The following is a 25,978-nucleotide window of genomic DNA, read 5'->3' on the forward strand; positions in this document are numbered from 1 at the left end:
TGACTAGCTCTGTTTATATATACTAATATAGAACTGCAAGTACTTGCCCGGCCAGGAGTATAATCTATTAAGTTCTGATATAGCTAGATTTATACTTATCAGATTATAATATACTGAATAAGTTATATCAATACCCTGCTGATATAATCTCAGGAAATTTGTCCGCCAGCCCTATATTCCAGATACCGTAATAGTATAGAAGATGTTTTCCCAGAATATTACTATTTACTAAGTATATTCAGCGGTGCTTATACCAACTGTAAATAGCCTGATGCTAGTAACAGCTGTACTGTCTGAGATTTAGTATAAAATATCTTACAGGAAGCTCAGCCTTTTATACCTGTTATCAACAGGGGATTGCCTGTACCGGGGGCCTCTTATTCAGATTTAATTATTATAGAAAAAAAGAAAGAGAAGAAAGAAGTAGTTATTATACTAGTATCTCTAACATATCCGGATTCTCTAATCAAGAAGAAGGATCCGGACGTTAAGGAGGTACTAGTCATTAATCTTATTAATAATAAGTTTATTATCATTGATGATAATTAAGTGCATATAATTATTTTCTTAATTATTAATATATACCTGCACCTGTACCTGTATTTTAGTTATACAGGATACCTGTGTATAATATCCTGGATAAGACTTGCATTTCTTCATAATACTCAGGACTAGTAGTCATCTGTATAACAAAGCTAAGCAAGTCATCCAATAGTGTACGTACAGCTTTATATAAATATAGATAGGTATATTAGATAAGCTACATGATCCAATCAGCTACATACTAATTCTGCCGGCAGTAAACACCAAAAAATTGCATTTGCCCGATGGCCGCTATTAACCGCCGTAGTTCCCCCAACGCCGCCTTCACCTTTCCATTCCCCTCTTTTCCTTTGCGAAAACGAAGAAATAGAAGAGGCAGAAGGATCTAAGATACAGATACCTATCTGTCCCCTCTGCCCACCTTTCTCTGCAGTACGTCCTGCCCGTCCCTCCGCTGCCCCGTCCATCTCTGACGTTCCCCTCAGCCTCAGTGCTTTGCTTGCTTGCTTGATTGCCTGCTAGCTATCTATCACTGCGGGCTCGTCCGACCAGACTGACTTCCAGTCAAACTTGTACGATATCCATTTATCTCTGTTCGTACTGTCCCCAGTAGATCTGCTGGATCACCCTTCCCCTCTCCCCCCCTCTCCTCTGAGCACATCGCATGGTCCTGCAAGCTTGCAACCTCGCATTGCGTCCGCGGGTCGGCCAACCAACCAACCTGACCTGTCTTTCTGTTATCGCAAGGGAGCTAGTATTCCTATGCAGCTGCCTGTACTTATTCCAATGGGCTAACATCTTCCGTTTACCCTGTCCTGCAGAGTTCGTTTATCGGATACACTCGACCCGGTTGTTTCGCTTCCATCGCTTGCCTAGAACGCATGTCCTCGGCGTGAGCACAACACATAATTTCTTGCTACATTTTCCCCTTTCGGCCGTATCGCGGATACATTTCCATCGGCAAGCGTTGTTTATTGGACCGATTTATATCAAAATGGCTGCGGATCCTCAGAGGAATGGTGGGGTGGAAGGTACATATTATGTGTCTCCTGATTTGAATTTTTCTTCGTTTGCGGTCGCGGAGTGTTGCAGGTTGGATGATTGTACTGACGAGTGGGAACAGTAGACGAGACGAAGAAGGAAGTGCTGGAGCGTCAAGGTATGTTATCTTCGGTCTTGACGGATAGGTATGTGATAGCTGATTGGTCTACTCTACCTTACAGCTGCAGACGACTCGCAAGCATCCGACAACGACGGCGGTGAGCGCCCCGTCCGCCACAAATTAAAAGAAACCTCCATCACTTCGGCTCCCAAGACTTCGACGGACGGCGACGCCAACATGACCGGCAATACGCAGGAAGGAAGCTCCAGCAGGGCCAGCAGCAGGGGCAGGAAGCGATCGTTCGATGAGGATGAGCCGGAGAAGAACGAAGACGATGCAGGCCACCGTCGCAAGCGGTCGCGCGACTCGAACTCCGAGGAGGAGAATGCAAATGCCGATGTCGATGTGGAAGTCCCGCAGCTACAGAAGGGAGAGGAAGTGACACGGGATATTGCGGTTCCGAAGAAGAAGAGGAGCAGGGATCAGTTGGATAAGGATGAATCGACAGTTGGTGCTCCGGGCGAGAAAGCGGACCAAAATGCTGCGGAGGAGACCTCGACGGAAAAGTCTGAAGTGGAAGGACAGCCCGAGAAGAAGAGACATACGGATGATGCGCGAGAGAAGGAATCGGTAAGTGCTATGTGGGTATGGTATGTTGAGTATAGAAGCTGATGCGCTGCGGTGCTTGACAGGCTCCCATTACCAGTGCGTTTGCGAATACATCGTCGGTTTCGCCTTTCGGGGCAATCGGTGCGAAGGCCAAGGAAGAAGAAGCAAAACCCGCTGCCGCCACATCATCATCTGCTTTTGCTGCGTCAAGTCTGGCCGCGTTCGCCAGCTCGGAACAATCGCCCTTTGGCTCCCTCGGAAGCTCCACACCCTCTGTCTTCAAGTCGCCGGCATCGACGGACTCTCCCCAGCCGGCTGCTACTGGATTTGCTTCTGCAGCCGGCACATCGGGTTTCGCCGCGCTAGGGTCTGGCTTCTCTGGGTTCAGCGGTGGCTTTGCGGCAGCCAAGCCCGCCGGTGGACTTACGAGCTTTGCCTCCCCTAGTGCTCCCAGTGTTCTGGGCGGCTCCAAGACGTCTGCTTTCGGAGCACCCGAAGACGAGGAAGAAAAGGAGGAAGATGAAGAACAAGCCGGTGACAGCGGCCCGGGAGAGTTCGAGCAGGACAAGACGGACGAGAGATTTTTCGAACGTCCGAGTAAGTGGTCCATCGAATTTCGAATCATTGGATCGAGCTAATGAAGCGCAGTCGAGACTGGCGAGGAGAACGAGAAGACATACTTCTCATGTAAAGCCAAGCTGTTCCACTTCACGAACAAAGAGTGGAGAGAGCGTGGCATTGGGACCTTCAAGGTCAACGTCCGTGTCACGGACGGCGTAGAGGACAAGAAGGCAGCTCGCATGATCATGCGCGCAGACGGCGTGTTGCGCGTGATGCTGAACACGCCCATTTTCAAGGGAATGACGGTTGGTGATGGACAGGGCAAGGAGCCCAAGTCGAAGCAGATCAACCTAGCCAGTTTGGAAAGTGGCCGCTCTGTTCCGATCTTGCTCAGAGTAAGTCACCCATCATCACCTACAACAGCTGAATCAAAGCTGACTGACCCCCGTAGACCGGAAGCGAAGACCTCGCCAAGGAATTATACCGCGTTGTTCGCGACCTCCAGGAATACCAGTGAGCATGAACATGCAATAGCAGCAGCACACAAACATGTCTATTGGATACCTTCAAAAAGCGCCAGTAATCAACTACTACTACCACCATCACCAGCAGCAGTCCTAGTCCCTACCAACGGACTAGAATCTAGGAACTACTACACCATCTACATAGGAAAGAAGAAAAAAAACTTAACCAAATGGGTTGGCATTTTGCATTTGGGCCGAGGAGTCAAGAAACCGGGGTTGTGTCTTGCGTGGCTTGGGGGAATTACCATCAACCTATTTATTTTACATTTCTTTTGTTTATTTCATTTATCACTTTTTTTTCCTTTTTCTTTCAGTATACACAGCCATTCTCTTCGTGTATGTTTTCCTTGGTTTAGGAGGTATTTATTACTACTAGTATATTAAGTTGTATGTGCTGTATTGCAGATGCTGATACTGGTAGAGAGTAGATAGAAGTAGATATTATGGAGTAGATAGTGGTGATCCACAGTAACTACTATAGACTGATCTAGCCTAGTTCTTACGTGGTGACCCAGGTACGTAGTTCTGGATCGACATTCACGAGAAGCTAAGCTAAGCTAATCTTATCGCGATTAGATGAAATCATGCAGAGTTGATCAGGGTGGGATGGATGGATGTCTGCTTACATGCATGTATGTATGCATTGTCTATCATTACCACTATGTGGTACAGTGTAGCAGCAGGTACGAGTCAGTTTGATATACTATGTTACGTATCAATTCGATGTGTCATGTTGGACGATAGCTCATATTACTGCTCCTACTACCTTTAATAAGTGTGTCTCGATCTGATATCTATCTATCCAGTACTGCATACAGTGTCTAATGACTACTAGGTATATTTCTGAGATACTGATATCAAATGATAAATAAATATGTGCTATCGACCTGCGATGGTATAGTAAACTAATGTGAATAGAAGAAGGCTGTGCAGCAAGCAAGCAACCCAAATAATCAACAACTGCCGAACGAAACAAGCAGTACAATATGTCCATAACCCATATACACGAACCCATAAACGCATACACCCTAATGTTTCCCACGACAAAGAAAGAAAAATGAGAAGAAGAAAACAGGAGGGCGGGGATATCACTGCGCCTTAACCAACCACCCCACAGCACCCAACATCAACCCGGCCAACAGGACCGTCAAAATCCACGCGCCCGCTCTATCCCCCGTCTCAATCTTCTCCTTTGCCGTCGGGTCTTTCTCATCCTCACTCGTATCAATATGATGTTCCGCCGCATCGGGATTCTCATCGATCGTCTGCGGTCCCGAACTCCCATCCCCCAGCATCATCAACGCCCCCGTCACCCCGCCCAACGCACTCATCTGCACTTCCAGCCCCATGCTCCCGTCCCAGGTATCCTGGTGCCAGCGCACGCCGCACAGATTCTCCAGACCGTCGCCAGTCCCCGAACACTGCTTCGAGATGGCTGCCGCGGAGCCTTGCAGTTTGGGGAGGATGATGTCGTGTGTCGACGGGACAAGCAGGGCCGTGAACGCGAGCCACATTGCCACGTACCCCTTGAAGCCGAGTTGGTTGCGGTCACACGATAGGATCGGTTCGCAGGTTACTTCCGAGAGGACGGTGCCGTTGTTGTAGTTTTCGGGGAAGAATTTGGTCGTGATGGAGGTGAGGAGGTTGTTTACTCGTTCTTCCCATTTGGTGGAGCCGTTCGTCTATTTCCATTTATTCTTTGTTAGGGCAGCTGTTTGTGAAGAAGCAGAAGCAGAAGCAGGAGGGGTGGAGGACGTACGTAGTTATACATGAACGCCGCACCAGATAGATACGTCCCGTAGTTATACGTCCACTGGTTATTCCCAATGTCCTTGCAGTTGGCTTCGTTGGATGTACTATCTGCCACGTTCCAGATCGTGGTATTCGTGTTCAGCAGCGGTGTTGTCTCCGACCAGTCGAAGATCTTCTCCGCCCACTCGGCATACGTATCGTTCTTGGTGAATCGGGCGAGTCGGGCAGACAGCTCGAAGAGCCCCCCGTTCGAGATGGCGTTCTTCATCGTGTACCCGGCCTGGTAGGGCCAGATCTGCCAGCGCATGCCGCCGTCGCAGGTGGTGTCGTCCCAGCGGTTGACTTGCATGTTGAAGACAGCGCGCGCGAGAGACGTCCATGACGGTTTGCCGGAGACTTCGGGGAAGCCTGTTTCGGAGGCGGTAATGGCGGCGAGACCCCAGAACATTTGGTCGTCGTTGCCCTGTAGATATCGATATATTGTTAGTTGAGCTGATAGCCAGAATTGGACTGGGTGATATTGAAAGAGGGAGCGGGGGTCGTACCAGCCATTGGCTGTAGTTGGAGGAGAAATAGTCGTAATTTTCTCCCGCTTGGAACATCAGGTCATGCTGCACGACGGAGTTGTAGGTCTCGACGCCCGAGGCCTGCCAGAATTGGATCAGGGTCATGAACATGGCCCCCGCGATGTACCAGGTGTCTGTGAGCTTGCCGGGGATGCCTTCGGTTTGGTTCTGTTTGTAGAAGACCATCAAGGGGTCGGCGATGGTGGAGCCGGCGTTTGTGAGGGAGTCTATTGACATGAGGGTTAGAGGACATGTAGCTGGGCATTGGATGAGGGTTATGGCATACCGGCATCGTTAACTTGTATACCCAGGTCGGAGTAGGCCCGTTGGCTGTGTAACAGGAGCAGCAGATAGGCGGTTAAGTGGTGACTGCGCATGGTGAAATGGGAGTCTGACGGATGACCATCCAGCTATGTTGGAGAGTACAACCAGACCGACAGGAAAAGCAGCCGAAGTGATAGAAACGACCAGGCAGCCATGATGAATTAATGGTGGAATTTTTCAGGGGGTCAGACTGAGACGCCAAGGGAGGCAGAGACCCTTGGCACGCCTGGCCAAGAGCGACATTTTGGGCGGAAACGAAGACAAGCTGTTGGGATGCTATATTTGGGACAAAGGAGCATAGTGGTTTGGTTGGATGGGGCCTTAAGAGATGGCCGGAATAGCGGACAATATCTGGATGGAGATGAACGAGAAGGATACTGATGATGGAGGTGATGATGAGCATTCAGGGTCTCAAGAAGAGGACCCTTTTTTCCCCGGATTCCGCATAACAACACCTCTTATGATCGCCGCCTGACAGCCCTAAACGGGTTATTCTTAGCGCGCGCGAACCGTTCCCCAACTGGAACTGAAACAGAGACTCGCCGACTTGACACTTGACACTTGATCAGAGCTCCTTGACGAGGAACCGTAGTTCGCTGGTCTGACCAGTGGTTCTAATTAGAGAAACACTAAGCTAGTCACCATATCGCATACTGACAGTCCAAATGCCCATTCTTAGTCTCGATGAAAACCCGGCCATGCGCTCGGATGTCGTGGCATCTTAGTTATTTATACTCACAAAAACGGTTACACATTAACAATGGCTACATTAATAATGGCGTTTCTATTGCAAGATTATCTTTCGGAGAATAATCCCTCCCCCAAAAGCAAAAACAATCAGCAAAAGTATATCCGACCGAAACGCGATTCGAACGCGCAACCTTTTGTGCCGAAAACAAACGCGCTACCATTGCGCCATTCGGCCAGTATTCCTGACTAACCATGTCCGACTAGCCTTGTTGTGTACTCCGAATGAAAGACTATCGGCCGACGTCCCATTTAGGTAATATTGAATGCACGTGACATCGCGTTTCTGCGCATTCGAAACCTGCTTCACCTCGAATATTGATATTAGAACGCGCATCAACCGCATGCACAATGTGGCGTCACCATGGCCGGTTCGAAAGAACAAGCGGACAATGCAGGCATCCTATCGGGCCGGAAACGAGCCCAAGATGAGCCAGAGCCAGAGCAAGATGCCCCCGGGCATTCCGACCCCGTATCCAACAGCGCGTCGACAGACCCAGCGCCAAAGAAAAGGCAACGTCGCAAACCCCCGTCGAAGTCACCGGCAGAGACGCCGGAGACAGAAGACAGCACAAGTGCCAGCTCAACTGCAGAGAAACCTTCCAAAGGAAAACGCAAACCCGCACAACCGAAGCGAACTCCGTCCGCCCCATGGCCAGAGGCATTCAAGAGCCTCGCCCGGACACACCGCGCCCTGAACCTCGTGTACACCTTCTGCTGCACGCGAAAGCACTTTGCTACCACTTTTGACAACATCAAGAATGCGGTTCAGGCGCAAATGCAAGGTCAGGATTTGACCGTGGAGGATGTTGCGCGGGTGAAAGTCCTCGTGCCACGCGCAGTGCGCTTTGAGTATGTCGATGAGGCCAAGCTGGAGGTCATGACGACTGGAGACCGGGAAGCAACACAACTAGGCTATGGAAGGGATACACACGGCGATGGAGGAATGCCCACAAAAAAGACACTCCTCTTTGAGCTGCTGGACGGAGATCTGAAGAGACAAGTGAGGCATCCGCAGACCGGGGAGCCAACCAAGCCCGTGCGGCGCATGAAGAACGAGGATCTAAAGATGCCGGTGTACAGCCAGAAGCAGATGCTAGGCCTGATCGAGAAGCGAAACAAGAAATTCACCGATGCAATTGACGCCTTTCTCGTCCAGTGCGAAGACGAAGCCGTCGACCCGGTCGAAAAATTGGAGACGGAAAAGCACGCCTGGATTCCTCAGCCGCCGGAGGACGATACACCCATCACTGCACCCTCCACCCTCCCACAACAAATCCCCAAAGAACGCAAATCCATGTCAGAGATCGTGGAAGAGATCCGCCAAATGGACTGGTACACAGCGCAGATCGTCCCCGAAGGCCACCGAGTCTTCGACCCCCAGCCGGCCATCTACGGCGACCTCACCTTCCCACTCTCCCAGAACCTAGTTAACGCCCTATACAACACCAAGAATATCACCCAATTCTACTCCCACCAAGCCGAAGCCATCAACCATCTCCATGCCGGCCATCACGTCATCGTATCCACCTCCACCAGCTCCGGCAAATCCCTCATCTACCAAGTCCCCATGCTGCACGAACTCGAACGCAATCCCTCCGCCCGCGGTTTATACATCTTCCCGACCAAAGCCCTAGCCCAAGACCAACGCCGCAGCATGCAAGAGCTCCTTCAATTCATAGACGGCCTCCAAGGCACCCTCGTCGAAACCTTCGACGGCGACACCCCCATGTCCAACCGCAACCTCATCCGCGACGAAGCCCGCATCATCTTCACTAACCCGGACATGCTCCACATCACCATCCTCCCCCAAGAAGCCGCCTGGCGGACTTTCCTCCAGAACCTCAAATTCGTCGTCGTCGACGAACTCCACGTCTACAACGGCCTCTTCGGCACCCACGTTGCCTTCATCATGCGTCGTCTCCGTCGCATCTGCGCCGCCGTCGGCAACCATTCCGTTCAATTCATCTCCTGCTCCGCCACCGTCGCCAACCCCTCCCAACACATGCACGCCATCTTCGGCGTCGACCCCCAATCCATCCACCTCATCGACTCCGACGGCTCCCCCTCCGGCCGCAAGGAATTCCTCTGCTGGAACACCCCCTACAAAGACCCCAACGACCCCTCCTCCGGCCGCGCCGACAGCGTCTCCGAAACAGCCCGTCTCTTCTCCCAACTCATCCTCCGTGGAGCTCGCGTCATCGCCTTCTGCCGCATCCGCAAACTCTGCGAAGTCCTCCTCCAAGCTGTGCGCACTGAACTCGCCGCCCTCGACCGTCCCGAAATCGCCAACATGGTCATGGGCTACCGCGGCGGCTACAGCCCGCAAGACCGCCGCAATATCGAAAAGGACATGTTCGAGGGCCGTCTCCTGGGCATCGTAGCCACCAATGCCCTCGAACTAGGCGTCGACATCGGCTCCCTCGACGCAGTCATCACCCTAGGATTCCCCTACTCCATCTCCAACCTCCGCCAACAAAGCGGCCGCGCCGGCCGTCGGAACAAGGACTCACTCTCCATCCTAGTCGGAGACCGCTACGCCACAGACCAGCATTACATGCGCAATCCAGACGAATTGTTCACGAAACCAAACACGGAGCTGCAAATCGACCTGTCGAACGACCTCATCCTCGAAGCGCATCTCCAATGCGCCGCTTACGAGAAACCCCTCTCCCCTGCTATCGACGAAATATACTTCGGTCCTCAACTGCATACCCTCCTGCAATCCCGCCTCCTCCAAGATAAATACGTCCCCTCCCTCTACCACACCCACCCGCGCTTCCTCCCCACCCCATCCCGCTCCATCGCCATCCGCGATACCGAGGACCAGCACTTCGCCGTCATAGACACGACGAACGCCCGCAACGCCGTCCTCGAAGAAGTCGAAGCCTCCCGCGCCTTCTTCACCATCTACGAGGGGGGTATCTTCCTCCACCAGGGGCAGACGTATCTCGTACACGAACTCAACACATCGATGTACTTCGCCCGTGTCTCCCGCGTTCATGTGGATTATACCACCCAACAACGCGATTACACCGACATCGACCCCATCGAGACGGAGAATATCCGTCTGCTCTCCACATCTACACCCTCACACACTACACCTTCATCCTCAGACTCAACTCCCACTCCCCAAACAAATACCAATGGTGTAAGTAAAGCCTACTTCGGCTCGATCCTCATCCACGCTGTAGTCTACGGATTCTTCAAAATCGACAAACGAGGGCGCATCCTCGACGCCGTACCCGTGGACAACAACCCCCCGATCGACATCCACACGAAAGGAATGTGGATCGACATCCCGCCCCTCGCATTAGAGATCCTCTCATCAAGAAACCTCAACATCGCAGCAGCGATACACGCAGCCGAACACGCGATCCTGTCACTATTACCTACCTTCGTGGTTTCGTCGCCGGGGGATGTTCGGACGGAATGTAAGGTTGCGAAGAAGGAGTTGGGGAGGAAGTTACAGATGGCTGTACAGGATGCAAAGGGGTCGGGGGGGATAGATAAGCAGAAGTTGCAGAAGATTGTACATCCACCTGCGAGACAGAGGCCGGCGAGATTGACGTTTTATGATGCGAAGGGGGGAGCGTGTGGGTCGGGGATTGCGGCGAAGGCGTTTGAGTTTGTGGATGTGTTGTTGGAACGGGCTGTGAGGCGGATTGAGGCGTGTGGATGTGTGATGCCGCAGGGGTGTTTGGAGTGTTGTTGTGATGAGAGGTGTAAGGAGATGAATGAGGTGATGAGTAAGGCTGGGGCCGGGGTGGTGTTGAGGTGCTTGCTGGGGTGGGAGGTGGATGTGGATGGGTTGCCGTGGGGGGAGGAGATGGGGGTTGCGGATAATATTGGGGAGTTGAGGGGGGGATTGGAGACGGTGGTGCCTGCTGTGGAGGTGCCGGGGAGGGTGGGATTATCTAGAGGTCAGGCTGGTTTTGGTTCTTAGGGTGGATATGTATAGTGTGTTTATTGTTCTGTATGATGTGTAGACCGTATATTGGGTATCTAGCGCATGTATATGATCCAGTGGGTATGTATGTATGTAGGTACGTAAATAAGTAGACAGGTATCCTATCCAATCTCTTGCTCCAGGCCAATCCTCGTGTGGTATCCGGGTATCATTTCGTTCCAGTCATGCATGTCACATTGCGAGAGCAAACGAATGTGGGTTGGGTCATCAGACAACCAGTGATTATTCATTAAGGCGTAGCGGTGACCATGCGTGACCGGGTAGAGGAGGGTAAGGATCATCGTTGGATTCGTTACTGTAGAATTCCATGCTGTGCTTGGGTGTTTGTATGTACTCGTTCGTTATGCACAGTCAAGCATGTTGCGTCTGTTGTGCAACCAGCTGCAGTGGTACAGCAGGCTGTCATGATCGACCTTCCGTATTCACCGATGCGGGACTCCCCTCGCTGGAGGTGTCATCCAGGCTGATATTCCAAAACAACGTCTTCATATGGCTGACATCCTCGCGGAAGTTATCTCGAGGGTGGCTCGTGCGTTCTTCCGTCATCGCTCGCACCTCACGGATGATGCTCGGGTATCCTTCGTCGTCTGGCAACCACCAGCGATTGACTTCGGGTTTTTGCCACGAGGCTGCCAGTGCCGCCCGGAATGTGGCTGCAACGACGTATCTAATCCCACACGGTTAGCTGAGACCCAGCGTTTTCCCGACTTGCAACACTCACCCGCTTTGCTCCAGCTGGGCAAACTTCCTCCGCGCCCACATTATGTACCGCTCGTCGCGAGGACAGAACATGGCAGCCATCCCGATGCTGTTCTTGAACGCTAGGATGCATCCGCTTTCTTTCATCGGCCATCGATCAACCGCCTCCATCAGCCGAACCAGCTCCACCGAGAGGGATTGCAGTTCTTCCACCGATGATTGCTTTACCGAAAGAAGTGACTGATACTTGTACATAGCCTTGGTGGAGTAGTAGTCAACCCACGTCATGTTGACTTCCCACAAGGGCCCGTGGTGCATTCCCCTAGGAACATACGGATCCACGACATCGTCCGAGGTCAAGGGGACGCGATTGGGGTACTCCTGCACGGTGTACTCAGAGTCGTTGAACGATTCCAGGATGGTCCGTACCCTTTCCAAGGTCTGTCCCAACAATTCGTTCTGGACGATAAACTCATTCACAGGAATCAGTCCACGCGACAACTTCGCATACAACGATGCCATTTCCAAGCCAAACCGGCGGTTGATCGAATTTGCCAACGCCAGTTGCTTCATTGCATCATTTGGATGGCGGGCGGCTTCCTGAGCATCATATTCCTCTTTCGCAACGTACCAGTCACGACTTAGTATCGTCTCATTTCCGGCCAAGATTCCTGCCACCACGTCGAATCGGGCGTACCAGACGAAGATGTTGCTGTGAAGCTCGTTCAAATTGGCCGACTCTGGCGTTAGAATCTCCCGCACCAAGGCATGAGCAGCCTGATGGTGGCCAATTAGGTTGACCCAGTCCCCGACGGATTCCTGGCGAGTCAGTATGGTTCTGAAAAGCACAAAAGCAGGCTGAATGTCTTACCTCGAAAGTGGTGAGGACAAGCACCGTGATCAGGGTTGCCTCATTATGCGGCTCACCTGAGCCGAGAGACTTGCGCAGGAGCTTCAACGCGAAGTTGTAATATTTTAAAAAGGTGTAAAGCTTCCCACTGTTGTTTTGAACACAGTGGTGGTATGCAGAAAAACCCACCACGGCATACAGCAGGGGATCATACTGCAACGCCAGCTCAATGATACTCTGATGAACAAACCGGTCATTGACCGGTTTTAAGAAATAATGACGGTACGTGATGAACTCTTGGTGGTAGTTGAGATAAAATCGCAGGTCGTCGGGCAGATGTGCTATACTGGGCAGAGTGGATCCATATGGTTCGGGCAGGGTGACACCAACGCTGGCCGACCGAGCGCTTAGCGAGTCGTATCTAGATGACGTATCCGAGGACGGGGACGGCGAATTACTATGCTCAATCCGTGCACCACCCGAGTCGGTCGCAACAGTATGCCTTCCACCCTGCTGCTTCAAAGACTGACCACTTTGTCTTCTGGGGAGGTTAGGTTTGGTCCATGTGGGTGCGGCTGTTGGGGACAGTCGGGTACTTGACCCGACACTAGTTCCATCTTCATCCTCGTCGGCGATAGGCTCCAAGACGCGGAAATCCTCGGATCCCGGGTGACCGGAAGTCTCACTCCCACGCAACAGTGATCCTCTGGGCTTGGACACACTACGGGTTCCTGACTTGGATGCACCTGTGGCTGACGGATAGACGCAGTCGCGGTTACCCTTCCGACATCTGTCGCAGACGGGACGTGCTTCGTCGCACTTGATGCGACGGGATCGACAGGTGAAACAGCCACTGCGAGTGCGCTTATGCTTCTTCTGATCGGAGGTGGGTTGAAGGAGCGACTGGGGCTTTGGGGGCACGGACGGATAGGAGGCAGCGACGGCGGCGGGAGGTAGCGGCGGCTGGGGTTGCGCGGATGGATTGTGCCAGAATGCGACACTATCAGGGTATTGTCCGGTCCCTAGGATGGAGTAGGCGGAGAGCGGAGGGTTCTGGTCCTGCAGCGACAGGAATGAGGGCGTATAGCCGGTCAAGGCGGCCTGGGAACTGGAGTATGGAGGTGCCATGGTGTGATTCGCATCGAAGAGCCCAAGCGGAAGAGGGTCGAGATGGCCGGCATCGACTGCAGTCGTTCAGCACCGGATAGATGGGCACCGATGGCGGGGAGGCCCGATCCGCATAGCCAGCACGCACTGAAAGGGAGGTGATGGGAGGAGAGAAATGACAGGAGGAGGATGTTGAGTCAGAGGAACGCTGATGGAAGATGAGAAAGTTGGTAGCAAACAGTTGGTGTCCGGGTGATTGCAGGAAACAAAGAGAACGAACGCGGAAGGGAGGGGAGGGAAAGGTAGAGTAAGAGTTAGAGGGTTTGGAAGCTACCAACCACGCAGCAGAACAATAGGAAATAAATCAGAAGAGAGAAATGGAAAAAAGAGGATAGAAGAAGTCAGATAATGGGAGAGAAATAGGAATGTAAAATAAGAAGAAAGCGAAATGGGAAGAGAAAGAGAAAGAGAAAGAGAGAGAGAGCGAGAGAGAGGATTGGGGATGGGACTGACCGGAAGAGGCAATGCATCCAAAAGCAATCCAAGCAATCAATCAAGGGCACCACAACTTTAACTTCCCATCCTTCCCCTTAGTCTTGTTGCTCCTCTATTATCTGGATGACCCGCCAACGCTAGAACATGGTGGTTCTCACCTTAATTCTATCCCATTCGTCTGTCCGGCATTAATTAAGCCCGCCCTAGTTTGGAGTCAAGCCTCCCTAGTGGCCTGGCGGTTGGAGTATCAACCTGAACCTTTCTGCTGCTGCTAGTCTTATTACTAGATAGATACTAGATAGATACTACTACTGCTACTTGCTCCAGTGGGCCGCGTTGGATCTCGATGATCGTCCTCTCACGCACGACCTATCGATGAGTTATCCACGTCTGTTGGGAAAATCCGTTCTCTCCCCCTGCCCAGGCTTACGATCCCCATCACGGAGGAGGTTTCGGAAGGTGCCGACAAGATGGATACTACAAGTCCGTAGTTTACAACTGTACACGCTCCGGCCGGTGGTGGCTAGCTGATTGCCTCCTCCCTCCTTCTCCCCCATGAGATCACATTACTCTATCCTGCCGCCACATTGTCACCCAGTTGTCACTCTAACTATCACTCCTATCCAGACCCATCCACGGATCAGATTACGACCAGCAAGTGTTCATCCTCCTGCCAAGAGGCTTGAGCACAAGACAAGGGAATAGTTTCCTCCCCGCCAAGCGGGGACGGCGTCATTCTCAGCCACGGCTTCTCCCCGACGACACTACAAGCCATGGTTCCGTGGGTGTCCGCTCAATCACAAAGCCTAGGGCATTGTCTCAAATAAAGTAGAGGCTAGTCCCGACCTTCTGCTCGAAGGCTGTAACAGCGTCATGAATCAGGCCAGCAGTCTGGGTGTATCCGGAGCCGTGGGTGGGTGGATCCGCCCGGCTCCGAGAAACCTATCCTTCACACTGTAAAAACCCGAGTGAACGATCTCCGAGTCAGGGTGGCCATGCTTGCCTTGTAGTATGCTCAGTCCCTCGAAGATGAGTTGTTCTGCAAATGATGATAAATTCGGCCAATCTTGGGGTTTCGCTTAGTAACTGATTGGTGGGCCTGTAGCACGGACCATCCAGTCGACGATCCCAGTGGACTACAACTGATAGAAGGACCTTTTGAGGCTGCACTTATGTCGTAGTCGATGTCTCGATTTGCATGGATCTGGTTGTCTGAACCTAGCTTTCTCGATACTATCTCAAGCAAAATGGGGAAAGAAATGACACCATTGCTCTGTCTTATAGACCGCGGCCGGCATCGAAGTGAAACAATAAAAAACCAAAATGATCAAGCTGAGTCGTGAGATGGTATAAATGATACTCGTCCCATACATCACCACCTTCAGAGCCGCCCTATACCCCACCCTGGAGCTCGTCGCATAATGAACAAGCAAGATTCCAGAAATACTCATCAGGACCAAAGGGGCACCTGTTGCAGTCAGACTAAAGATGCGCCAGAGCATGCTGGTCGTGTCTGATGGAGATTCCCAGTTCCTGGCAACAAGATGGAAGCCAGAGAAGACTAGAGAGCTGAGGTTGCAGATTATGGATCTTGGCTCATCATACTCGCTTCTTTTCTAGTCGAAAGGATCATATAAGAAGAAACGAGGCAAATCGAGCCAGGTCTCGACTACATTACCTATTCCTTGACTTCTCCCCTCAGCTCTCGGCGGGACCACCCTATCTTACAGAGCTCTTGCTTTCTTCTGAGGAAGGAGGATGAGGGTGGCACGTTGAACTCCAAACGGCTTATACCACCACAAGCCGTACATCATCAAGGCACAAAATATAAAGGCCAGTGTCATCAGCTCAAGCGCGCTTATGGGCAGACCCGCAGCTGCACGCGTGATGTCCAAACTGATAAGCCATACGCATTGAAAACAAAGCAAACCCCTTGATAACAGCATCTGAAGTCGAGACATTATGGATGTCTTCCTCCTTCATAAGAGACAGGCCTCGGTCCTGTAAGCAAGCTTCCTCAGTTGCCAGGAAAAGTCCTAGCTCATCTAGTATCTCTGCAATATGTTAGGCTAAGTGTCCCAGATCCCAAATCAGTTAGGTATTGGTTTTTTACCTAGGGTCGTCAGCTGAGGGCTATAACATAACGTCTTTTCTACCATAGTATCTTTTACTAAAACTTGATAATGTTCGTTGTCTCCCTGTGCAGTCCCAGCTATCAACGTTGGATCATCCCGAGTGTCACCATCCTCATTGAGAAAGGCTCGGGGAATGACCACCCGATACCCACCCATACAGGCATAAAAAGCGTGGGGCATAGTGAAGCCAATATGCTTGTATCTCCTAAGAAGTTTCCTCGCCTTCATTAGCTCTTCGAAGGCTACTGCCACTCCGATCTCCGGGGCAATGGCAATCAGAGCCACCCATCCCATTCTCCGAAACCAAAGTCGTCGTAGAGGAGCCGTGGGCCAGTAATACAGCCAGCTCCTGTACATATACCAGCCGGCCTCGCTCTCTTCGACGCTCGGTATATTCAGGTGCACACATTCCCAGGAGCAAACAAGGAAGATAGATACGCAGCAGAAAATAATCTGAGAAGTGCTTCGGGTCGTGTCATTAGCGACCCATCCCACCCGTTCTGTTGCTTGGTTCCCCGTGGCAACGTCCTAGGCGAAGACAAAGCTGGATGCATTCAGAACGATAGAAGTGTAAGCCGTAATAAGATGGCCATCATGATAACTGAGAGGAGTAATGATCAATGATGTCGGAAGCTATGAACGCCAGACGACCGAGAAGGTGTAGTAAAGGGCCATTTCACGCTAGTACATATCGAAGACCAGGTTGAATGACTATTTAGCTGCTGTCTCCTGCTATTGAGGGCTCACTCGCGTCGCAATTTTCAGACAGACCTGGCTGTCATTTGGGAAGCACCAAAACAAGATTAGGACGAAAGATGAAAAATTCCAACCGCAGCATGACGGGAGAGGGTGGCAGGGGTGGTAAAGGCGTTCAAGACTATGAGGATGCCTGATTGAAGCCTGTGTAACTCTCAAAACTGTTCAGCTATACCTCTACCAGGCTTCCTGGTCAAGCCACAATACGCAGTGAAACTCTTCCGGCAGAGCCTCATGAACACCTTTGGTACTGCCGCTGAAACTCAGCTTGGTATTGCCCTGGATCCAGGCTTATGGTTACGAAAGATGGCTGTGCAACTTGTCATCCGGGTTATTCCCTCTTAAGTGTCGGTTGTTTCTATGAAGACCAATGGGGGCTTACTTATAGCCCGCAAGAACATGCTATGTGAGTCAAACCGTCTTGTCAGGAAGCTCAGTAAGACTTATTTAACTTTTTCCTGATAGAAAAGCTTTGATAATTGGCTACTAGAGAGCAAACAGGATAAGCAAACTAAAATATTCCAAGCCTCTGGCCACCAAATAAAGAGGTATACTACTGTATTCAGTTATAACAGTACCTATTGGACATTGATAACTCATCAGTAATTATGTAATGCTGTCAAGAGCATCAGCAATTTTCCCGTTCTCACATAGAATAATCCAGGAAAATCTTCCAGAGCTGATGAAGGAATTGAATGGATATGGATTGACAGCGTCAGGCTTATTCTGCAAAGCAAACCACCGTGTCGTAAAGATAGATCTGACGTCCATATATCCTGGCCTTTCTATGGGTCATGAAGCTTCACAGCCACCAATTGCACATTGCTCCATACTTAACATAACATAGGTTACACGAGAGTCCCAGCAATAAGGGTCTGCTGCGGCTACCGCGCGAACAAAATCTTTGAAGAAGATTAAGAATTGCATCTGAGTCATCCGGGTGCTTTAAAGTAATCTATCCTGGTTCTTCTCGCATGGCTCCTCTGTTTCCCAAGTGGCCTGAATTACCCCCAAATATGGCAGACTCTGTCACGAGTATTTTATCTGGTCTAATAGGATTGATGTATCCTGTCCGACTTACGCGGCTTGTCGTGAACGCTTTGCCCCCAGCCTAATGTTCGGGGTCTGGGTATGCCTGTTTGACAGGGTCAGATGAACAGTTTCCTCGGCTTCGTAAAGAGTTGTAGTGGCAGGTAAGGCTATTGGCTGCTGATTTTTCAGGGTTTCCTATCTTGATGCGTTTTGAACTTCGAGGTTGAGCTATGGCTCAGCTTCTGGTGTATCATTCCAGATCCAACGACTGGCTGTCATTGATCTTTGGTTGGAAGTCTGGGTGATTTCTGACACCAATATCTTTATTGAGGTGTTAGCCATGCCTTTTGCTTTGGTTGAGATAGATGTACTATTCAACCATAAGCGTCATTTTAGGTATCGCTGATATCTCATCGATCATTTTCATGCATACTCCAGTGTTATGTTTCACAGTGTGACAATATACTGTAAGCTGACCTATCTTACCTCCGTTACCTTTTCAGCTTGGGGGTGGAAGCAGGGATCACCTCTACACTGGTTTGCTCCAGCTAATGCTGTCTTCCTCCCAAGATCATGGCTTCCATCAATAGCAACCTTCAGGGCTCAGTCTGTGTAATTAAAGTTCGGATACCTTGGGGATATTTGAGTAGCATTTTGCGCAATAATTACTTCCGTGCAAGTACTTATCCTAGCTCGATATGCCTGGGCAATGATGAAAACGTTCGGTTTAGGCAAGGGCCAATTCCACCATGCCGTGGAGACTCCTGGTCTAAATCTTCTGAGCATGAGCGCATGAGCTGTACTTTGAAAGGTTGAAGCAGATGCCTTGGAAGTAAGCAGAAAGCATCTTGTAGCGCTGGTCTTGGAGGGATGTTGTACTATAAATCTCCCAAGAATTCAAAAGCCATTCTTTAGGTGGTATATGAAGAGGAAAGCTCAATTTCTTGAAACTGATGACCGGGACCTAAGATCCGCTGTAAATCTCATCAGGTCCGGAATGAAGGGTGTTGAATATCTCAGCGGTAGAACTACTTTTAGTCTTGACGGGACAATTGAGCCTAAGGCTGCGGAGACGGGATAGGCCTATCAATGCATTATCGCATTTTGCCGGGCGGAGAGGCTTTTGAGCCCTGCACGTGATGACTCAACCGCGAGGCCGAAAGTGGGTTTTTCGAATTGTGCTTTGTGATCCCCAATAGTGGCAGTCTTCATTCCAACCTCACAACTTCCTCACATCCTTTCGGGCACTCTTACGCAGGTATTATCTCGAGGCCACCTTGTCTCGGATACCTTCTCGATTTCCAGCCTTCCATCAACTCTTGAACAGTTCCGAAGCTTTGCCTAGCAAAAGGCGCAACCCCGCCGAAAATGTCGTTGACAAATTGCCGTTTCTACGAGGAGAAGTATCCGGAGGTTGACAGCTATGTCATGGTCAACGTGAAGCAGGTATGCATTGCTACAGGTCATTTGGTTCTTTTCGGGGTTCAGAAACGCCCTCTAACACTCGACTCTCAACCCCTCACAGATCGCCGAAATGGGCGCATACGTTAAGCTCCTCGAGTATGACAACATCGACGGCATGATTCTGCTCTCCGAATTGTCGCGCAGACGTATCCGCAGTATCCAGAAGCTCATCCGTATCGGCCGTAACGAGGTCGTCATCGTGCTTCGTGTGGACAAGGAGAAGGGCAAGTCCGAGTCTCCTGGATGACAACATCAGCATCAACTTACTAACTCGCTTGTTCTACGTCTTTAGGTTATATCGATCTTTCCAAGCGTCGAGTTTCTCCCGAAGATGTTGTTAAGTGTGAGGAAAGATACAACAAGAGCAAGGCAGTCCACTCCATCATGCGCCACGTTGCCGAGGCCACTCAGACCCCTCTTGAGACCCTATACCAGCAGATCGGATGGCCCCTGAACCGCAAATATGGACACTCCCACGATGCGTTCAAGATCTCCATCACGTAAGGACCACTGTATCAAGGCTGTCTCGAATCATTGTACTCATATCATCACAGGAACCCCGATGTGTGGAACGAGGTTGAATTCCCTAACGAGAACGTGAAGAAGGAGTTGACGCACTACATCAGCAAGAGACTTACTCCTCACCCGACCAAGGTCCGTGCCGATATTGAGGTTACTTGCTTCGGTTACGACGGTATCGATGCGGTCAAGGAGGCCCTGCGCACCGCCGAGGCCCACAACACCGCCGAGACCCAGATCAAGGTTAAGCTGGTTGCCCCGCCACTTTACGTCTTGACCAGCCAGTGCTTGGACAAGGCCATTGGTATTCAGATGCTCGAGGAGGCCATCCAAAGGATTGAGGCCAAGATTAAGGAGTCTGGCGGTGGTTGCATTGTCAAGATGGCTCCCAAGGCTGTTACTGAGCACGATGATGCTGCCCTCCAGGAGCTCATGGAGAAGCGTGAGCGTGAGAACATGGAAGTCAGCGGTGACGAGAGCATGTCCGAGAGCGATGAGGGCGTTCCTGAGTAAATTGTCCGCGGCGAGCTTGGCGACAGCGTGTGAAGCTTGAGAGTTCGCTTCGGCGGCGACATGAAAAACAAGCAGAACGCTTCACGAACTGGTGTTGGGGGTTATCGCAGACTGAAGATTGAAGGCGATCATATAAGTGTGTCGGGTAGGGTGTGGAAAAAAGTTCAATAGAGTTTCTGGACATGACACGATTTATGAGACGCAAGTACGGTTTAATGTGCGATGTGCGACGGGTGAAATCGAGATCATCGGCGGGGTATGAAGACGATCGGAAGGGCCTCATCCCATCCAGAGGCCTTCCTTTCCCATAAGGTGATAATGACATGCACATTGTCCCTTGTATTGTTGATCAGTGGATGTTGCTTGACTCTCTGTTGGTGAGTGGCTTTGGCCCAACAGGAGCCCTCTCTTTCTGATGTACATAAGCTTCTTTGATCAACGAACGGTTCAACCCCAGTGGCCGTTTCAGACACTGATGTATAAGCCCTTCTCTTCTGGATTAATTGCAAGGAGCAGGTCGATCATTATCGCTCTGCTGCTCAGTAACACTCGTATCCTGACCGCTTGTATGATTTGAACCTTGAAGAAGGCTTCTTTATTGGTGGTTGGGTGAGCGGCTGAGAAGTGGGGCGCGCGGCCTGGCTGAAAGACTTACATTAACTAAGTAGACCGTAGCTCTGAAGTCTCCCTCCTGAGTCCTCCCTCAGCGCCTGTGAAAATCCGACCGTTGCTATTATTCTACTAACTGATCTACTCCTTTGGGGCCTTCAGAATGGGCCACTGGCGAGATATCTTCAACAGCGACGCGGGGCGGACCCGCCACCGCCTGCATATGGAACAACACCGATGTACGTCATCTGATTGCGGAGCCGCTCTACAACATGCTCTCGGCTAACAGGGTCCATAGTGCTTCCTGCTTTTACAGATGACCAGGTCTCTTCTACCCTACCCTCTAAGGAGGTGACAAAAGTCGCTCTTCGTCTGAAGTACCAGCTAGAGCAAGTCATCCCTTGCGAGCTAGATGAGAGTGATATTGTCAGTCCGAATAGTCGGGTTATCACAAGAAATGTGATTCAGACAGCCCGTCTAGCAGGAGGCGAGGACCTGCAGGCCTGCGTTCCATTCTGTCTCCTCGTTTGTCTGCGTTGGTTCAAGCTTCAGGCTCAGGAAGAGCTCTGGGATTCTGATTTACATGAGCGCAGAGCCCTTGCTTGTGAGGTCATAGCGAAGAGAATGTAATACACCCTCCCGTAGCATGATTTTGGAGACTTTGCTGATTAGCTGATATAGCATTGAAACCGAGGAAGATCAGGACAATCTACTCATCAATGTTCTCCTTAAGCGGTACTCGATTTTCATTGATGGTGGAGAGGCCATGCCGGCTAATGTCATCGAGCGCGCTGTTGATCTACATGCTTTGAGGGTCATTGGCTCCTCGGGTTATCAAAAGTGTATCAGATACCTGTGGAATGGATGGTTCTGCCAGCAAGAGGGCAATCCAACCAATTTCGTTCCCTACCTGGAGAGGGACAACACGAGTTTTGCGGTTCACTTCCACCCAGATCGGATGAGGACGCCTCTATATCAAAACATTTGCCAGATTTTCTTCTCCCTTGTTTATCTCGGACTATACACCCAGGTTATCAACACAGTGAACCCCACTGGTGATCTAGATGCCGTGGAGGGGATCCTCTATGTGATGACCCTTGCCTTCATCTGCGACGAAGTTTCCAAACTCTGGAAGGTCGGATGGCACTACTTGGACTTCTGGAATGCCTTCAACTCTACTCTCTACGCAATCCTCGCCGTATCTTTCTTCCTGCGTGTGGCTGCCTTGGCGCATTCTCAATCTGTTCATGATGCGGAAAGACAAAGCCTGAATGAATTGAGCTACAACTTTCTGGCTTTTGCGGGGCCGATGTTCTGGATGCGCATGATGCTCTATCTCGATTCCTTCCGATTTTTCGGTGCCATGTTTGTGGTCTTGAGAGTCATGATGAAGGAAAGCTTGATCTTCTTCGCCCTTCTCTTCGTCGTTCTTGCAGGCTTTTTCCAGGCATTCATCGGTATGGCTCAAGTGGATGATGATACTCCCATTGTGAGAGGTATTGTGCAAGGAATGGCGAACAGCGTCATGCAGAGCCCAGAATTCAGCACGTTTGAGGACTTTGCCTTTCCGTTTGGTATCATCCTTTACTACGTTTTCAACTTTGTTGTAATGACCAGTGGGTATTCCTCGGGGTTGATATTTGGTTGCAAAGCTGATTGAATCCACTCCAGTTCTGCTCAATATCCTCATTGCACTCTACAACAGTGCCTACGAGGATATCTCGGGGAATGCCATTGACGAGTACATGGCCATCTTCGCTCAGAAGACCATGCAGTTCGTTCGCGCGCCGGATGAGAATGTCTTTATACCTCGTATGTTAAGCGCACTATTTCTGATACCTACGCTAACGCCTAAACTAGCCTTTAATCTGTTGGAGATCATCTTCTTAGTGCTCCCGTTTGAGTGGTGGCTACCAAGACAATACTATGCCAAGCTCAACGATGTCATCATGGGCGTTATATACTCACCCATCCTCTTTATCACAGCGTTCTTCGAAGTGCGTGACGCAAGACGCATTAGGTGGAACCGTCGGCGCGGTGAAGAGGACGACGACGACGTGCAGGAATGGGAACACGCCGCCGAGGAAGTTGACTTTGATCTCGATGATAGCTGGACCCAGACCGTACGGGAATCTACTCCAAACATTCAAGTGGACAACACCACCTTGGAGATTATGCGGCTGAAGGAGCAGGTTATTTCGCTTACCGAGACAGTCAGAGTCTTGGCCGAGGAGAAGGCTGGAAGGAGTATGATGCTGGGGGAGTCAAGCTCAACCATTGTGGATCCAGAATGAGCGTCAATGTAGGGAGGGGCCGTTGTCTTTCGGTTCTTGGTGTTTATGATCTATACGCTTCGCCATGTATTGTGCATTGTTAACATTGATCTTCCGTTTGGTATTTTGCTCGACTTTATATTTATGAATCTATGTCAGTGCTTATATATTCGTATCATGAGCGCCAGGAGTCATGATTGTCGTATGTTGACACCGACATAAGATGTGGCTTCCAAAAGTGGTAAATAATATAGTATGTTCTCATAATAGCAGACCTATCTCCATTTCACACAAATATTACCTTTATGTTATTAAGATGTGATAGCGGGCAATAAAAGAAAACAAATGCCGGATGAAATGAAAAAAAAAAAAAAAAAAAAAAAAAAAAAAAAAAAAGAGATCCATCCATCCCTAACACATTCTGTGTGTGGGTGTGAGGGAACAAAAAAGAAAGCCCAACGCGGGGCTCGAACCCGCAGCCTTGAGATTAAGAGTCTCACGCTCTACCGATTGAGCTAGCCGGGCTAGTTCGGTGAAAGGAGGTTTTTCTATATGCTACATATTCCAGGGACAGCTTATGGTCACCCAGGGTGCCACTCCTGGGAGTAGATATGCTGGACTCGAAGCCGACACAAGACATTGTATGTACCCTTCAGTCTGAAGCATATATTTATACACGCCATAGTATTGTGCTGGCATTTCTCTCCATCCTAATATTGGTACAGGCAATATGCTCCCTCCCCATGCTTTTCTCGCTTAAGGGCTCATGCAGTGAGTACTAGCTGATAGTGCACGTGGAAACTAGAGTTGCATGGTGGTTCTGCGACATACACTCTTGCAATTATTATATCGGGCTAGGGTTTTCTGTACTTCACTCTCCCTTGCGCGCTACTATCTACAAAACCACCCCACGTAGCTTATGATATATCTCTTAAACTGTTCTGACTGCTACAGATCTCTCCATTCTATCATAATTTCCTACTAAGAAAGTCGGTTATCTACTAGACTTCTTATAGTTATATATTTACTGTACGTCCAGTATCCCTCCCCCAGTGGGTTAGGATTACAGAAATAAGTAGTATCTCCTTGAATATATCATGTAAGTATATATATACAGAGTAGTGAGTATAGAAAGTACAGTAACTGCTGCTTATAGATATTTAACTAGTAGTTCCATATACCAAGGTATAATAGTCAAAACCTGAAAGTTTCAAAGTGATCTACAGACATGGGCTTAGATTCAGGCCAGGATGAAGATTATACTAGTCAGAGGAAGGAATGACCATTTCTCTGGGTACCTTATTGATGACTGACAAGGTGTAGAGGATTCCAGTGGCTTGAAAACACTGCTATCAATGGATTTGTATGATGAGTGATATCTAAGGAGGAAAGATATCATATTTAGTTTAAATCCATACCAAAGTCTTATATCTTAGTATCTTGCATGTCACGGACAATTTGGTAGATCTGCTTAACATAGGACTGGGTGCGGCTATCGCCCTCCAAGCTTGCGCCCATCTTGTTCGTTGCATATGCAATACACATCTTTCGATCTAGGTCCACGATTAGGATAGACCCACCCCAACCTTCCCAGTAAGCCACGCGCCCATCAGTGACCAAGTCGTAGGAATTGCCCGAGGTGGGAAGGGCCCAGCCCAGTCCCCAGGACATTCGCTTGCCCATGACCGAATCGACAGCATCGACCTGTGGCTCCAGGATGCGATTGATGGTCTCGGGGGAGAGAAATTGTTTCCCGTCAAGCTGACCTCCGTTGGCGACCATGGAGCCGATGCGAGCCATAGCGCGAGCGTTGGAGAAGCCATTGGTACCACTCAGTTCAGTGCGACGCAGCGGCGCACCTGGCCCGTTGACAGCTTGGGGCGGGATGGGGCTTCCCATGGTGGTGCGCATCATAATGCTGGCCGGGTCCAGTCCCTCGAGTGAGAGCATCTGCGGCTGCGGTACCATCTCAGCAACACGGGCAGGATCCCCTTCTTCATCGGCGGGGAGCACCCCCAGGCGGTAGTCGGCCCCCAAAGGCTCGGCAATTTTCGATTGGACGAAGACACCTAGCGACTGGCCGGTGATGCGGCGCACTAACTCGCCTACCAGCACGCCTTGTGTGGCCGGGTGATACCCCAGGTGGCTACCGGGCGGGGACCACCACGGTTGCTGCGCTGCCAGCTTGGCCGTTGCCACGGGGGTGTCGCAGATCTCCTCCAGCGTGATGGGCAGCTCCCAAGCCGGCAGGCCCACCGTGTGGCTCAGGACATGCTTGACGAGGATGGCTTCCTTGCCATTGGCAGCTAACTCGGGCCAGTAGCGCGCTACGGGCGCCGAAGGGTCCAGCAGGCCCCTGTCAATCAGCATGTTTGCTGCCAAGGTTGGTGATGACCTTGGAGCTGGAGAAGATGCACGTGATCGTGTTAGCAGTCCAAGGCTGCGTGCGCGCAGCGTCCGCATGTCCGCCCCAGAGATCGACCATCGTCTCGTTGCCGACGGTCACGCTGAGGCTGAAGCCTAGCTCCTCCCGGCTTGCAGATTCTCGGTCAGGGTATTGCGGAGAGGCGAGAAGGGAGGGGCACAGTGGCCCTGAATAAGAGGAGGGAGAGACATCTGCTGTAGTACTGGTAGATAACTTATCTTCTTGCAGTGTGGATGTGAGATGGGTGGACAACACTTGGATCAAATGAAGTAAAATAAACTGCGAACCGAGGAACGATTACTAGATCAAAGGATAGTATTGAGACCTGAGTGAGATTTATTCCGCGGCCCACTTGTACTTAGCCCCTCTTCACTGCATTAGAGAGTTGATTGTTAGGTGGTTC

At 50.6% G+C, this 25,978-nt stretch overlaps 6 protein-coding genes and 2 non-coding genes across 8 annotated transcripts; 3 read left to right on the forward strand and 5 right to left on the reverse strand.

Annotated features, from left to right (window-relative positions):
• Positions 1-1,537: 1,537 nt before the first annotated feature.
• BO88DRAFT_424575 (P-loop containing nucleoside triphosphate hydrolase protein) lies at positions 1,538-10,750 on the forward strand (the record flags this gene model as incomplete). Its single annotated transcript, XM_025708743.1, has 7 exons — positions 1,538-1,574; positions 1,767-2,275; positions 2,338-2,851; positions 2,903-3,429; positions 7,237-9,796; positions 9,890-10,635; positions 10,718-10,750. The coding sequence occupies 7 exons, from the start codon at positions 1,538-1,540 to the stop codon at positions 10,748-10,750; spliced, it is 4,926 nt and encodes a 1,641-aa protein (XP_025564136.1).
• BO88DRAFT_t116 lies at positions 6,835-6,906 on the reverse strand. The gene has a single exon. It is a non-coding gene; the product is annotated as a tRNA-Arg (tRNA).
• A 158-nt stretch (positions 10,751-10,908) lies between the features above and the next one.
• Positions 10,909-13,626, reverse strand: BO88DRAFT_262092 (Zn(II)2Cys6 transcription factor). The gene is made up of 3 exons (XM_025702292.1): positions 12,269-13,626; positions 11,420-12,216; positions 10,909-11,365 (listed from the first exon to the last, which is right to left on the reverse strand). Exons 1-3 carry the CDS (start codon positions 13,373-13,375, stop codon positions 11,101-11,103), a joined length of 2,169 nt encoding a protein of 722 aa, XP_025564137.1. The 5' UTR covers positions 13,376-13,626; the 3' UTR covers positions 10,909-11,100.
• Positions 13,627-15,697: 2,071 nt separating this feature from the next.
• On the reverse strand, positions 15,698-16,164 carry BO88DRAFT_414084 (uncharacterized protein; the record flags this gene model as incomplete). The annotated part of the gene is made up of 2 exons (XM_025708153.1): positions 15,698-15,903; positions 15,963-16,164. 2 exons carry the CDS (start codon positions 16,162-16,164, stop codon positions 15,698-15,700), a joined length of 408 nt encoding a protein of 135 aa, XP_025564138.1.
• A 2,793-nt stretch (positions 16,165-18,957) lies between these two features.
• On the forward strand, positions 18,958-20,476 carry BO88DRAFT_262119 (translation initiation factor eIF2 subunit alpha). The gene is made up of 4 exons (XM_025702293.1): positions 18,958-19,218; positions 19,298-19,460; positions 19,529-19,736; positions 19,791-20,476. The coding sequence occupies exons 1-4, from the start codon at positions 19,141-19,143 to the stop codon at positions 20,266-20,268; spliced, it is 927 nt and encodes a 308-aa protein (XP_025564139.1). The 5' UTR covers positions 18,958-19,140; the 3' UTR covers positions 20,269-20,476.
• Positions 20,477-20,820: 344 nt separating this feature from the next.
• yvc1 (putative potassium ion channel Yvc1) lies at positions 20,821-23,248 on the forward strand. Its single transcript, XM_025702294.1, has 5 exons — positions 20,821-21,116; positions 21,176-21,503; positions 21,559-22,493; positions 22,549-22,689; positions 22,738-23,248. Exons 1-5 carry the CDS (start codon positions 21,041-21,043, stop codon positions 23,169-23,171), a joined length of 1,914 nt encoding a protein of 637 aa, XP_025564140.1. The 5' UTR covers positions 20,821-21,040; the 3' UTR covers positions 23,172-23,248.
• Positions 23,249-23,602: 354 nt separating this feature from the next.
• Positions 23,603-23,675, reverse strand: BO88DRAFT_t115. Its single transcript has one exon. It is a non-coding gene; the product is annotated as a tRNA-Lys (tRNA).
• An 871-nt stretch (positions 23,676-24,546) lies between these two features.
• On the reverse strand, positions 24,547-25,956 carry BO88DRAFT_403980 (serine hydrolase domain-containing protein). The gene has a single exon (XM_025706496.1). It carries the CDS (start codon positions 25,611-25,613, stop codon positions 24,576-24,578), a length of 1,038 nt encoding a protein of 345 aa, XP_025564141.1. The 5' UTR covers positions 25,614-25,956; the 3' UTR covers positions 24,547-24,575.
• Positions 25,957-25,978: the final 22 nt, after the last annotated feature.

The sequence above is a fragment of the Aspergillus vadensis genome, assembly GCF_003184925.1.
Source record: "Aspergillus vadensis CBS 113365 unplaced genomic scaffold BO88scaffold_8, whole genome shotgun sequence".
Lineage (NCBI taxonomy): Eukaryota > Fungi > Ascomycota > Eurotiomycetes > Eurotiales > Aspergillaceae > Aspergillus > Aspergillus vadensis.

Excerpts from the sequence above, each read along its gene's own strand:
- BO88DRAFT_262092 (XM_025702292.1), bottom strand. The coding sequence starts at position 13,375 with ATGGCACCTCCATACTCCAGTTCCCAGGCCGCCTTGACCGGCTATACG. Across the intron at positions 12,217-12,268 it reads TTGTCCTCACCACTTTCGAG|GAATCCGTCGGGGACTGGGT; the intron begins GTAAGACATTCA and ends CTGACTCGCCAG. Across the intron at positions 11,366-11,419 it reads GCCCAGCTGGAGCAAAGCGG|ATACGTCGTTGCAGCCACAT; the intron begins GTGAGTGTTGCA and ends GTGTGGGATTAG.
- BO88DRAFT_262119 (XM_025702293.1), top strand. The coding sequence starts at position 19,141 with ATGTCGTTGACAAATTGCCGTTTCTACGAGGAGAAGTATCCGGAGGTT. Across the intron at positions 19,461-19,528 it reads TCGTGTGGACAAGGAGAAGG|GTTATATCGATCTTTCCAAG; the intron begins GCAAGTCCGAGT and ends CTACGTCTTTAG. Across the intron at positions 19,737-19,790 it reads GCGTTCAAGATCTCCATCAC|GAACCCCGATGTGTGGAACG; the intron begins GTAAGGACCACT and ends ATATCATCACAG.
- yvc1 (XM_025702294.1), top strand. The coding sequence starts at position 21,041 with ATGGGCCACTGGCGAGATATCTTCAACAGCGACGCGGGGCGGACCCGC. Across the intron at positions 21,504-21,558 it reads GAGGTCATAGCGAAGAGAAT|CATTGAAACCGAGGAAGATC; the intron begins GTAATACACCCT and ends TAGCTGATATAG. Across the intron at positions 22,494-22,548 it reads CAACTTTGTTGTAATGACCA|TTCTGCTCAATATCCTCATT; the intron begins GTGGGTATTCCT and ends AATCCACTCCAG.
- BO88DRAFT_403980 (XM_025706496.1), bottom strand. The coding sequence starts at position 25,613 with ATGCGGACGCTGCGCGCACGCAGCCTTGGACTGCTAACACGATCACGT.